The sequence below is a fragment of the Acinonyx jubatus genome, chromosome D2 (assembly GCF_027475565.1).
Source record: "Acinonyx jubatus isolate Ajub_Pintada_27869175 chromosome D2, VMU_Ajub_asm_v1.0, whole genome shotgun sequence".
Taxonomy (NCBI): Eukaryota; Metazoa; Chordata; class Mammalia; order Carnivora; family Felidae; genus Acinonyx; species Acinonyx jubatus.
The window spans coordinates 46,771,744-46,785,210 of record NC_069393.1 but is presented as its reverse complement, the minus strand read 5'-3'; the positions used below and the strand labels follow the sequence as shown (position 1 = coordinate 46,785,210).

The 13,467-nt window shown below is 51.1% G+C and overlaps 1 protein-coding gene across 1 annotated transcript in view; it reads left to right on the top strand.

Moving 5' to 3' along the window:
* ALOX5 (arachidonate 5-lipoxygenase) overlaps positions 1 to 13,467 on the top strand; it is a 49,949-nt gene that overhangs the window by 32,326 nt on the left and 4,156 nt on the right. The window contains exons 5-9 of the mRNA XM_027062562.2: positions 225 to 331; positions 2,109 to 2,281; positions 5,372 to 5,518; positions 11,728 to 11,931; positions 12,674 to 12,760. Of these exons, the coding sequence (XP_026918363.1) occupies positions 225 to 331; positions 2,109 to 2,281; positions 5,372 to 5,518; positions 11,728 to 11,931; positions 12,674 to 12,760 (718 nt within the window). The remainder of the gene's footprint in view (positions 1 to 224; positions 332 to 2,108; positions 2,282 to 5,371; positions 5,519 to 11,727; positions 11,932 to 12,673; positions 12,761 to 13,467) is intronic.

Genomic DNA, 13,467 nt, shown 5'->3' with positions numbered 1-13,467 from the left:
GGCCAGTCTCTTTCATAGGGGAGATGCCGTAGGGAGAGCATCGGTGTAGGTACCTGTTTCCGTCCTGGTTCCACAAAGCTGCCCCCTCAGAGCTGCCCTGGGTTCATTTCCTTGCTGCCCAGGAGGTGTCTAGAGGCCTCATGAGACCACAATATGAAGGGGCTTTGCAGAGGGGGGCAAGGCCAGAGCGAGTGCCAGTGGGGACGCTGTCTCCTGGTCTGCAGGATGGAGAACCTGTTCATCAACCGCTTCATGCACATGTTCCAGTCTTCCTGGAGCGACTTCGCCGACTTTGAGAAAATCTTCGTCAAGATCAGCAACACTATTTCAGGTGAGTGTGCCTTTGGGGTCTCTTGTGGTGCTGGGGAGACTTGCCTGGGAACTGGAAAGGGCTGTCCCGCCCCGCTCAGACAGGCTGGGCACCCGTGCCCCGGGTCCCGCGTTCACTGGCCTTCACCCTCCTGCCCAGAGGTTTCTCCTCCTTTGGACACTCAAGACTGAGCACCCTCACCCTCGCTTCATCAAGTCTCAGAAATATCAGAGCTTTGTGTTTACACGAATCGGCCATTTGTGGCGCTTCTGAGCAGAGTAAAGGCAGAACGGAGCTTGTGTTTTAAGGATTTGCATGAAAGCGACTTTGGGTTCCCTTGGAGTAGGATGTGTTTGGTGAAGCAATAGCATTGTACTTGCCAGGGATAACACGGAAGGAAAACACGGCAACAGAAACATAAGGAAATGAGAATGATGGGTGAGGGACGGGTATTGAAGTAAGCACCAGGTGAAGACTGCCTTTGTGGACTCCTCCCCAAGACTCCCCCGCCTCTGCTCCCCTCCTTCCCCCTCCGTCTCCCTCCATCCGGGGTGGAAGGCCTGAGTCCCTTTTTCCCCAGAGGCACAATGTTGTACAGCAGATCTCTAGAACGTATCCATCTTGCTTAACTAAAATGTTACACTCACTGATCCGTATCTCCCCATTTCCCGTCCCTGGCCCCAGCAGCCACCAGCCCACTCCTTGATTTTATGGGCTTGACTGTGTTAGACAGCACATGTGAGTGGAATCGTGTGATATTTGTCTTTCTGTGACCGGCTGATCTCACTCAGCATAATGTCATCTCCACGTTCACCCACAACGTTCATCTCATATTGCAGAATATCCTTCTTCTTCTTAAGGCTGAATGCTATCTCATCATATGTATACAACACACTTCCTTTATCTATCCCTCTGTAAATGGACACTTAGGTTGTTTCCGCATCTTGGCTATTATGAAGTGTGCTGCGGTGACCATGGGAGTGTGGATTTCGCTTCCAGATCCTGATTTTAATTATTTGGGATAAATACTCAGAAGCAGGATCATTGGATCCTACAGAAGTTCTATTTTTAATTTTTTGTGAAGCCACCCTACTGTTTGCCACATCGGCCAAGCATTTTGCATTCCCACCAACCCATGCACAAGGGTTCCAGGTTCCCCGTGTCCTCACCAACACCTGTTGTCTTTTGTTTTTATAACAGCCATCCTATCAGGTGTGAGGCAATATCTCATTGTTCTGAAACGCATTTCCCTGATGATTAGTGACATCGGGCATCTCTTCATATACCTGCCATTTATTTGCATGTCTTCTATGGAGAAATGTCTGTTCAGTCCTTTGCCCATTTGTTAATCAGGTTATCAGGGTTTTTTGCTGTGGAGTTGTAGGAGTTCTTTACCGATTTTGGAGATGATGCGTTATCAGATGTGCAGTTTGCAAGTGTCTTGTATTCTGCAGGTTGTTTTTTCACTCTGTGGACTATTTCCTTTGCCGTGCAGAAGGTTTTTAATTTGACGTGATCCCATTTGCCCATTTTTGGTTTTGTTCTTGAGAAAGGGATTCCTCGGAACCTTCTGAGCCGCGAAGGGCAGCTCAGGGAAGACAAGGTGGTGCCATGGCCTGACCCAGTGGCCAAGCAGTTGGGCACAGCAAGCAGAGTTCCAGGTTGACCAGCTGTGCAGCAAACACCTGGGAGAAGGGACCCAGCAGCGACTCTGGCCCTCAGCCAGGGTCAGAAGGGCTGCAGCCCGGGTTGCCCCCCCCTCGGAGCTCAGGCAGGGCCACGATCTTCTCCCCCATAGAGCGAGTCATGAAGCACTGGCAGGAAGACCTCATGTTTGGCTACCAGTTCCTGAATGGCTGCAACCCGGTGATGATCCAGCGCTGTACAAAGCTGCCCGAGAAGTTCCCTGTGACCACGGAGATGGTGGAGTGCAGCCTGGAGAGGAACCTCACCTTGGAGCAGGAGATCGAGGTAGGACCGGGTTGTCTGGTGATGCTGGCCAGGGCCAGCTCAAATGGCCAGGTCACCCTCTGTCAAGCGGAAACCGCTTTCTGCTGGCCAGCGCTCGCCAGCCCACAGGCCACGATCTCTGGGCTTGTCTGCCGGGCCCATGGCGAAATCGGCTGCCCTCGGCGAAGCGATCTCTTCCCTTCCCTGGGCATTTATGGAAACTCTCGTGACCAGTGCCGGAGGAGGGATTGAGGAGGATACTTCTCAATGCTCAGGGGCTGGGAACGTATCCATATTTTCAACATCGATATCACTAACGGAAAGAACTCCCTCTGAGCAGGAGGTCAGTTGTGGGCCAGGCTTTGTGAGAGATGCTTTACACACACGGTCATCAAATTGTCACCCACCTTGCAAAGGTGAGGAAACTGGAGGAAGAAGCAAACCTTGTATCAGAACAGAAAAAGAAGGGAGAAAATGGATGGAATTTTTAACTTTCAAATTAGAAATGTTAGTGTCTCCTGGTTCTGCCCTCACCCTCTCCCCAGCCCTCCTCTTGGCTCACCTGCAGGGACTTAAGGGACAGGAATGGCCCTTGCTCTCCAGTCACTTGACCTCTTCCACCAGATCCAGGATAGCGGGGCCCTCGACACCTGTCCCCCCAGGTGTCTAGGTGGCATTCTGTTTCCGGTCACCACGTCTTGTTTGCTCAGCTTGCCTTGGGGCCCAGCTAGAGAGGGATGGTCTGTGCCATTTGTGGACAGACCTGTCAGCCCCACATCCTGCCTACCTGACTCTGGAGCCACCTGCCAGGCTCACATCCCTTGGGAGTCCCATGCCCCATGGCAGGTGGTCCCAACCCCCTCGCCCTGACCCTGCCCTGGCCCCAGCACACTACCTGGTCACATGGACAGCTGACAAGGACAACACATGCCCCCACACAGGCACACACTCACGCATGCACACAGAGCAGTATTCTTTTGTAGACTTAATTTCTGGATAGATTTATATTGCTTCAGGGGCTATAGGTTTCACAATTCAAATCAGAGAATCAAAGAACCTTGAAAGCCACAGAATCCTAGAACTGGAAGGGACTTAGTAGCTCTCTGGCAGGGGAATAGCTTCTGCCTGGGAGTCCTTGCCACCTCCGGAGGTGGAGGGGGTGGGGGGTGGCTTTCTTTGCCAGAATGGTCATCTTTCCTGTGAGTGATGGTCTTGAGGTTTAGCTGTGGTTTTGGTCATGAAGCAATAATCTAATAGCCGCCACTGACTAGAGTCTTACACACCATCCGTCTCATTCACACACACCTGCCATCTGTTACACACACACTATCCCATCTCTTACACACACATCTCTCATCTCCTATGGCACAATTCCTCATTTCCTGAGTCAGTCCTTAGGGCCAGAAAAATGGAATACGAGGACCAAAAAGAGAGGACAGGGACACCAGACAGACAAAACACCAATGTCTACTACAGAATCCCAGAACATCAGAACTAAGAGATAGGATTTTCCCCCTCACTTTTCAGAAGGATGAAACTGAGGCCCAGAGAGACGAGGTGGGAAAAATAACAGAGAAATGCCCTGGGCACAGGCCCAAATCCCAGGTCTCTCGGTTCCCTGGCCTGCGTTCCCAGGGCCTCCTGTTAGCCTGGCATCATCACCTTAACCAACCTGAGTCTTCTCAAGATTTGATCGGCAGCCACTCCTTCTGTGCAGTACTTATGGTCCTCAAACTCCGTCCTCCCCACCGCTGTCCCACATGTACTGCGGACAGACTGCTCCGAGCTCATCACTGATGTCAGATGATGGCCACGGCCCTTAAGGAGGAAGATGGAAGGAGGAAGGAGGAAGGAGGAAGGTGGAGGAGGAAGGTCCTTAAGGACCAAGCCCTTAGCTCCTTTCTTGTCTTTGGTCCCCCTCGGCGGGATTCCTGAAGCATGTGCTCGGTGGCCCAGCTGGCAGAGTTGTGGACACACATCTCACCTGAGCACCTGTGGACCCGACCTGCCACCGGTCCTCTACCCAAATTCTTCAAGCTCTTGACTGAGCGGGTCCCAGCTTTGTGAAAGGAACCCTCACAGCACTCAGGTTGGGCCTCCTCTAGAAGATCCAAGTGTATTCCGCAAAAGGTGGCTTTCACCCTTCCCCAAATCCCAGGCACGTTCAATTTTTTTTTTTTTGAAGTATAATAACCACAGAAAAGAGGGGCGCCTGGGTGGTTAGGTCAGTTAAGCATCCGACTTCGGCTCAGGTCATGACCTCACAGTTCCTGAGTTTGAGCCCCACATCAGACTCTGCGCTGACAGTGAGGAGGAACCTACTTGAGATCCTCTCTCTCTCCCTTTCTCTCTCTGCTCCTCCCCCACTTGCACTCTCTCTCTCTCACAATAAACAAACTTAAAACTTTTTTTTTAATAACCACAGCAAAGAGTAGCAATCAGGAGTGTCAGCAAGCTCGATGCATTTTCACCAAGTGACCCCAGCATGCCACCAGCCTCAGACCAGGACACAGAACACCCTACCCAGGAACACAGACCCCCTCCTGCCCCTGTAGGCTCTCCCCTGACCCTGAAGAGCCCACCCTCCCCCAAACCCTGAGGACCTCCTTAGACCCTGCAGACCCCACCTCTGCAGACCCCGCCCCCCTGCCCCTTCAGCCCTGCCTCCCCCCCAGCAGAGCTTCCACCCCTGCAGACCTGCCCCTGTCTCTCCTCCAGACGCTCAACTTTGCCTAGTTGTGAACACCATGTAAATGGAGTCCTGCAGCGTCATTCTTTGGAATTTATGTTCTCTTGTGTACTTTATCTGCACTCTCTCTTTCTTATCAACCTGCCGCTGTGGGTTTCAACATCTTTCACGAGGGTCTAGAAGCCTCCAGTTACAACAAATGCAGCATCCGCCACTGCCATTCCCTCACATCCCCAGAAAACCACCGCAACCTCTGAAAGCTCTTGATGTGCATCGGCCTTGAGTCAGGGGCCAACACTATCAATTCTGAACTCCATTCAGACGCTGGGGCCTCGAAAGCTCCTCTCCCTCCCTTAGGCCTGATTCTTGGCTCCGTCCCTGGCTGAGACTGATGTGGACATATTTCCCCTTGCCTCCCACAGCAGGGGAACATTTTCATCGTGGACTTTGAGCTGCTGGATGGCATCGATGCCAACAAAACGGACCCCTGCACTCTGCAGTACCTGGCAGCGCCCATCTGCTTGCTGTACAAGAATCTGGCCAACAAGATTGTCCCCATTGCCATCCAGGTAGGCGGCCCACCCTGCTCCCTTCCCGGACGGCTCTGCCCTCGGCAGCCAGGGCCTGGGGAGGAATTTTCTAGGTGTCCACCGGAACTTCCAGGAGGAAGAGGCCACTCTACTTCTCATCTCCTCGGGAGGGTGCCAAGAGCTGAGGCCTCTGCCAGGTGGACAAGAAAAGCCAGAACTTAGGCTCCCTGCCAGCCACGGGGAGGGCTGTCCGTGAGGAGCAAAAAGGGCTTCCCTCCCCCAAGATACACTGGACATCTTCCTGCAGAGCCAGGTCCTCCGCTGAGGACCTACCCTGGAATAACACACTACACCCCGCCCCCACTCCCAGCATCCTGGGAGTTGGGCAGGGGACACAAGTCCAAACACCAGAAGGGGCCAGGCAGGGGAGGCTGCAGGATGAGCTGGAGATTTAGGCCACAAGGGGGCATCATGGAGGCTGGCCTCACGAACCAGCCCAGTCCTGCGATGCTGCCTTCTAGTGTCCACGGGTTGTTCTCTACCAAGGAGGAAGGAGAAGGAGAGAGGAGCAGTCTGGGGAGAAGAGGCAGGGGCAGAGCGTCACCTCTCCCATTCCTGGCTGCCCTCTGCTTCCTCAGAGCACCAGGCACATTGTGGCCATCGGTATTCAGACAGCAGGAAAGAACCCCCACCCAGGACAGCACCAGATGTAGGTCTGTGAAGGGGGGCTGCTGCACAGGGGCCCCCATGGGGAACAGGTGGACAGGCATTCAGCAAACTACTTTGAGCCAGCTGTGAACCGGGCATTGAGTGCTGCGGGCGTAATCACAGATGGTTTTGCCAGGTGCTCAGCACGTGACAAGACTGTCCCAAAGGTGACACCGTCCACAATCCCTTACCTTCAATTCTGAAATCTAAAAAGTTCTAAAACTGCTAGGTTTTTCAAAAATTTGCAGCAAATTCATTGGCAGCAAAACTTGCTCTGAACCGAAAGGAGAGACTGTTTAGAAGCTTTGCCTCATTCGATGTGACAGGCGTGTGTAGCACTACTGAAATACGTGTGTTTGATTGTGAAATATTACAGGGCGGGGGAGAGAGGTGTCACATAATGAAGTACATGCACTGCCAAAATCCTAAAAATTCTGGATTCTGAAACACTTGGCCGTCAGGGTTTCAGAGCAGGCCCCGCCTCTGTTCACGTGGTCGTCATTACAACTCCAAGGGCGGAGATCACTGCTGTGGATCATATTCAGCAGATGAGAAAACAGACGCAGGCGCACACAGTCCGTACAGCCGGTATTCACGCCAGGCCGTCTGGCTCCAGAGTTCGCGCTTCCATCTCCTGGTCTCAGGAGCACATCTTCCCCCAGAGGGATTCCCACCCTATCAGAGAGAAGCCCTGTGCTTCAGAAACTGAAGGGACAGGCAATGCAAGAGAAGCAAACAGAGCTAGGAGATCAAGGAGAGGAGCCATTGACCACGGACAGGCACCTTGGAAGCAGCCTGTCCTCCAGAGACTTCTTGGAGGGGCCTGGAGTCAGGGGCCTGGCTTCAGTCCCAGCTCTGCCACTTGTTAGCAGGTGTGGGACCCTGGGCAAGTCACAGTGTTCCTGAATCTCTTCCCTCTACCGAAAACGCAATCTTTGCAAACTGTAAAGAACCACGAAAATGAAAGCAAGTAAATCCAAAATCTGGTTCTTCAAAAGGTCGAAGAAAATAAATCACCCTGTCATGTAGCTAATGAAAAGGGGGGGGGGAAGCAAAAATATACAATATTAGGAATAAGAAGACATGATCGCAAGAGTCCTTTTTTTTTTTTTTTTTAAGAGTAATAGCATGGCAACAAATTTGAAGAAGCTGAAAGGTTTGGGTAAAAACCTGGCAAAGTATAAATTATTAGAAGAAACTGTAGAACACAGGCGAGTATCCGTGTAAGCAGTTGGGAAGCTGACCAAATGTCTAGACTGGTGAAAGGCCCATGTGGTGAGCAGCTGAGCTCCAGCTAGCCTGTAAACAGCACACATTTCCAGGGCTCTTTCAAGTATTTCAGCTCCTGAATTCATTCTCTGAAGCTGGCATAACTTTCATGCTGAAACCCAAAACAGGCAGGCTCCAAAAAAGCTGAACAGAAGACCAATCCAAGTTACAAAGACAGATTTTAAAGGAAATCCAAATACAACATGAGCAAAGCGAATGTAGCAGTGTCATGAATGACTAATGGGTCATAACCGAGCCAGGTTTATTCCTAGATGTTTCAATAGCAAGAAAACACAATAAGGCTTCTGATTGTATCAAGTGACTCCAACAGGGAACTTAGCAGCATTTAGCAGCCCCAACTAGTAAATATTAAAATGTGCCAGAAGCAATCTATTTTCCTGCGATAGAGATAGGAAATCTCATTCAAAAATGGTAAGCCTAAAGCCATTTCTGTTAAAATCATAAATAAGAATGCTGATGTCACCACTGTCACTCAACATGGTCCTGGAGGTCCTGGAATCTGCGACAAAGAAGAAAATAATCAATGTGAGAAAAAGAGAGAGAGAGAGAGAGAAAACTATCTTTTGGTAATGATGTGATGGTGGACCTGGAAAACCTAAGACTCTCATTTGTCAAAAAGCTATTAGAATTAACACGTGGATTTAGCAATGCGCCTGGATATATATGCTCCTCAAAAGCACCAATTGCGTTTTGCCTGCTAACAATAGGATACCATATAAAGAAAAACTGTAACATCATTTTAAAGGCTGTAAAATGAAATCTTCACATGTGCTTTCTTTCATATTGAACAAGAGAAGTTTATGTCAGTCAGTCCTACCAAACTTAATCATATAAATCTAATGCACTTCCAATTAAATTTTCAATCAGGCTTTCTTTCTTTCTCTTTCTTTCTTTCTTTCTTTCTTTCTTTCTTTGTTTTTTTTGGGGGGGGGTGAGAGGGAGATGTGAAAACCAAATAGAAGAAATTAAAGATACCTATGGAAAAAGAAGTGTCCAAGGATAGCCAACAATTCTTTGAAAAAGAAAAAACAAGGAGGGCTTTCCTTGCTTGGTATTAAGGAATACCATAAGGTCCCTGTTCAAGGCAGGTGCTATGCATAACAGACAGAGTGGGGGGAATGGTAGATAAAGAAGCCAGAAATAAGCCCAATACATAAGAATTTAAAGCATGACAATGGTGGTTTCTCAGTAAAAAGGGATAGAATTTCAGTGGTACTATCACAACTGTCTTCGCATAAGGAAAAGATTAAATTGGACCCATATGTCATACTAGTTACAGAAATAAATTTCAGATGAAGTAAAGATTAAAATGGAAAAAGTAAAAGAGAATTTAGGGGAACAATGTATAATGTGGATGCTAAGGAGACTCCTTAAAGTAAAAACAGGAAACCCAGAAGTTATAAAGGAAAAGACAGGCATATTTGATGTGTAAAAAAAAATATGAATATCTATAATGTACACATAGTTGCTTCAAATTGACAAGGAAAAGGCAAATATCCCAATAGAAAAATGGGCAGAGAAAAGGAATAGACAATTGGAAGAAGAGGCGACATATGGAAAAATCAGCATATGGAAGAATCCCCCCCATGTCACTAGTAGTTAAGGAAATGGAAATTAATTACAATGAGACACTACTTCTGACTCATTAGGTTGGAACCAAAAACCAGTGGTAACACCCAACCTCTAGCAGGGACAGTGCCCCCCCACCACTGGCCATGAGTCACTGAAACCCGGGGCACGTTCACTCTCTAATCACGGGCAGGCCTGGGCAGCTCAAAGTCAGTACCTGGGCCTTCACGGGAGCAGGTCCTGCAGCACTTGTGGGGTGCGCCTCTTTGAGGTTCTGGGTTACAATGGGTGGTCAGAGGGTCCGAGGGAGGGGCCGGCATGGCCAGGGGGGTAGGAGGGGCTCAGGGCTGTGCAGTTCACTGAGCGGGTGTGTCCCAGCTGAAGGAGCCCACAGTAGGGCCTGCCTGTCCCTAGCACAGCCATTCCCGGCCCAGTCAGTAGAAATGAAGGCACTCACGGTAACGACGCACGTGTGAGGGCATCACAAGGCATTGTTCCTGGAGGGAAAACAAACTTGAAGACAATCTGAAGGCAGCGGAGGATCGATTGAATGAAATCGTATATGTCCAGACGACAAAATGTGACGCCACCTTTACAAGGAAGGAATTGGACGTATGGCAGCTGACCTGAGGGGCTTCCACAATCAGTAACAAAGCAGAAAAGCAAGACACACGGCAGAGATCATCTCATCTACAGAACCTGAATGCAGGACGCGGCGTACCATACACACGACGGGACCAGCACTCGTGTCCTGTGGGGACACGTGGGAAAGTGCAGAAGGGAACACTGGGATGGGCTGGTTGGGGCACAAGTGAGCAAAAGAAAGAAGAGAAAGACATTCATTGTAACAGTGTCCAATTTACGGAAAGCTGAACAGACAAATATGCACCGAAGCCAAGAAGCTCGATGATGGGGGGATTTTTTTATTATGTTGTTCCGAAGTGACTGCAATTTTTTTTTTTTATCAATAAGTATCTAATCATAAACAAAAAGTGACTTTGTGAACCAAAAAACAAACTTAAAAAACAAAACCAACAAGGTGTTCGGGACACGTTCAGGCCACAGTGTCACTGAACCTGGGCAGGAGGGGGGAAGGTAGAAGAATGGGTAGGAGGGGGAATGCCCAAATCAGCATGGTCATTGAGGCCAGTGTAAGAGTTCAAGGGGAAAGCATGTGAGAGTCTGGATTAGGCAGTACAGCGGAGAGAAAGGCTGAAGGCTGTGCCTGAGAAGGAACAGAGCACGGGTCCCAACCCAGCTCAGCTCTTTATCCACTGTGTGACCTGGAAGAAGTGCACAACCATTCTGAGCCTCAGTTTCCCCTTACGTAACATGGCAAGGAATACCTGACTTGCAGGGTGTTGGTATTATTTTCATGTTGAAATAATATTTTAGACATATTGGGTAAAATAAAATTACATCATTAGAAGAAACTTCACCTCAGTTTTTTTTTGTTTTTACTTTTATTACTGTGGCCACCTGAAAATTTTAAATTCCACATGTGACTCACATTGTATTTCGACTAGATAGCACTATTTTCAAAGGAGAGACAGGGAAATTACCTTCCGAAATACTTAGCGTGACCTTGAGGAGTCCAGCAGGTTTGGCCCCTCCCCACGGTCTCAGCAGCTGTCCTCCTGGGTCAGTCTGAGGTAGCCACACCGTCTCTGAAGAGCCCAAGGCCCAGCCCAGCCCCAGCCCTGGCCCGCAGTTCCAGCAGCCCGAATGCTGCTCCCTCCACTCCAGAAAATGCCTTCGTACGCAGGAAGGCTAGGCCTCATCTCAAAGAGGAGGCAATAACAGAGCTCACGTGACATCACACTGTCAAGGCCTGAAGCTGTGCAGGCTGGTGGCTGTCATGGGCAAAGCTGGGGTCCAAGGATTGGTGGGCAGGGAGGGCTGAACATAGGGTGACTTCAGCAGAGGCGTCAGTGGCCAGATCATGGAGTTTGGGGGTTTTTCTTTTCTGGCTTTAAGAGGTGACTGAGTGTTTTCAAAGAGGAGATTGACATAACAGGATTTGCATTTTAGGAAAAAAAAGGCACCCTGGCCCCACCTTGGAGGTGAAACTGGAAAGGCAAGCCTGGTCTCTCCTATAGGAGGCAACTGGCTGCGGGTCTGGGCTCAAGAGACTGTGACCTAGGCCACTGCATCCTGAGCGCCTGAGAGCCCTGGGAACTGGAGGCGCTCATCAAGGGCAAGAAGGGAAGTCAGGAACACCGGCCAGAGCCTGGGGAACAGCAACCTTTAAGGGAAGAAAAGAGGAAAGTGTGGGCCATGGAAAAGCAGCAGTCAGAGCAGTGGGCGGAAACCAGGAGGGAGCAAGCAGGCAAGGGAGGCGAGAGAGATGAAGGCAGGAGTAGAAACGCCAACCTGCTCCTTGCTGGTGTTTTTAGCCATATTGTTCACGTGCCGTAACTCTGGGAGGTAAGCAGTGTTGCAGATGGAGGAACCAGAGCTTGGAGAGGCTCAGGAAGGTGTCCAGCATCCTAGTTAGTGATGTCGCTGGAGTGGGAAATGCAAACCCTGGACCCTCTGCCCTCCTCCATGAGTCTCTTGTGACTCAGAGACCACTGTCGTAAGACACTTGGATTCTTCTGGGGTTTCCTGAGAAGCCAGGCTCTCCCGTAAGCTATGTAGAACAAAACATTGCCATGTATTCTCTTTCTCTAATGTATCAGCTCAACCAAGTCCCGGGGGATGAAAGCCCGATTTTTCTGCCTTCGGATGCAAAATATGACTGGCTTTTGGCCAAAATCTGGGTGCGCTCCAGTGACTTCCACGTCCACCAGACCATCACCCACCTTCTGCGCACACATCTGGTGTCTGAGGTTTTTGGCATTGCCATGTACCGCCAGCTGCCCGCTGTGCACCCCATTTTCAAGGTACGGCAAGCTACGGCCTCAGCCGGTGGAGGAGGGCGTTGGGATATGGGGGTGGACAGAGGGAGGGAGGTGGGGCACTGGCACCCCCACAGGACTGTGGCTGGGAGTAGCCAGCAGACACGGGCCCCTGGAGAGATGCTCAGGGGGCAGTGCTACAGCTCTGAGACTACGGGGTCCTGAGTACATGAAGCCCGGGCCTGGCCTGGGAGCAGAGTTGGAAGAGGCAAATGAGGTCAGTGTGACCCTTGTCGGATCCTAGGCGGTAGCCCTGCCCTTCTCTCTTCCTGAATCCTCCTGGAACTGACTGCTGGGGTGATGCAGGCCCTAAAGACCTCTCTGGGCCCATTTCCCCATCCGTAAAGCAGAGCAAATAATACATCTGCCTCCTCGGATTATTGTCAGAGTCAAAATAGTTAACAAATTCGGGGAGCTTGAAACAGTGCCTAGCACATAGTTAAGCTTTGTACACGTGTTCACTATTCCCATTTTTACCATCATCACGTCACTAAGCATGGAAGCTGCACCCCCCACTCCCCCACCCCCCCGGCCTCCAGCAGCTACTCAGCAGTGAAGATCAGCATGGCCACCCTCACTTCCTCCCTCGGCCCTAGTATCACCCCTCCTCAGTGGACGGGGGTGCGGGATGCCGAGAGGGCTCTGGGGGCACCTGGGAAGGGTAGACCTGGTCAGGAGGCCTGGGGGACCTTCTCCGAGGCCTTCTCCTTGCTCCTCCCTCCCCCAGCTGCTGGTGGCGCACGTGCGGTTCACCATCGCCATCAACACCAAGGCCCGCGAGCAGCTCATCTGCGAGTACGGCCTCTTCGACAAGGTGAGCACCTCCTACCCACCTCCTGCTGGGCCCCACTTCTCCACGCCTCCAAGCCCACACCAGATTTCCTCTCAGGAGACGGGCCCCTCGGCACCACGACGGCGGTGGATGCCTGGGAAGGGTGGGAGGCTGGAGGAGGCGCTCAGAGGGAAGGCGCCCCGGGTCCTCTGGCCAGTCTCTGGCCCCTTCCACACCAGGGACCTCTCCTCTCCCGAAGGCACTGCCTGCTTGTCACTTCTTCCGCTGCCCGGCCGGTGTGGCCCGTCGCCTCCTCCCGCTGCTCTGCCATCCTCTGGCTTGCGGTGTAGATCCTGCCTCCTGGTATCCACTGTTGCCCTCCTGCTCTGCCGCCCTCACTGAGCACCACTGCCCACCCTCTGCACTTCTGGGCAGACGCTCCCTCCCTTCCCTCCCCATCCTTCACCTGGCCCATTCCAACCCCCTGTGGCCTTCCCAAGCCTGGACCCTCCTGGCAGCCTTCACCACTGCCCTTCTTCCTCTTCCATCTCCTGTCAGTGAGGCAGCCAGGTCACCAGTAAGCCTCAGCCATCGTTTGGGTTACAAATGACAAAACCCAAGTCAAAGCAGCTGAAGCTGGAAAAGAAGTGTACTATCTCAAAACCCTGGACAATAGTGAGGTGAGGGAGCCTCTGACCCCTCCCAAAATGAACCCAGGCACTCAAATGGCCTCAGGGGACAAGCACACT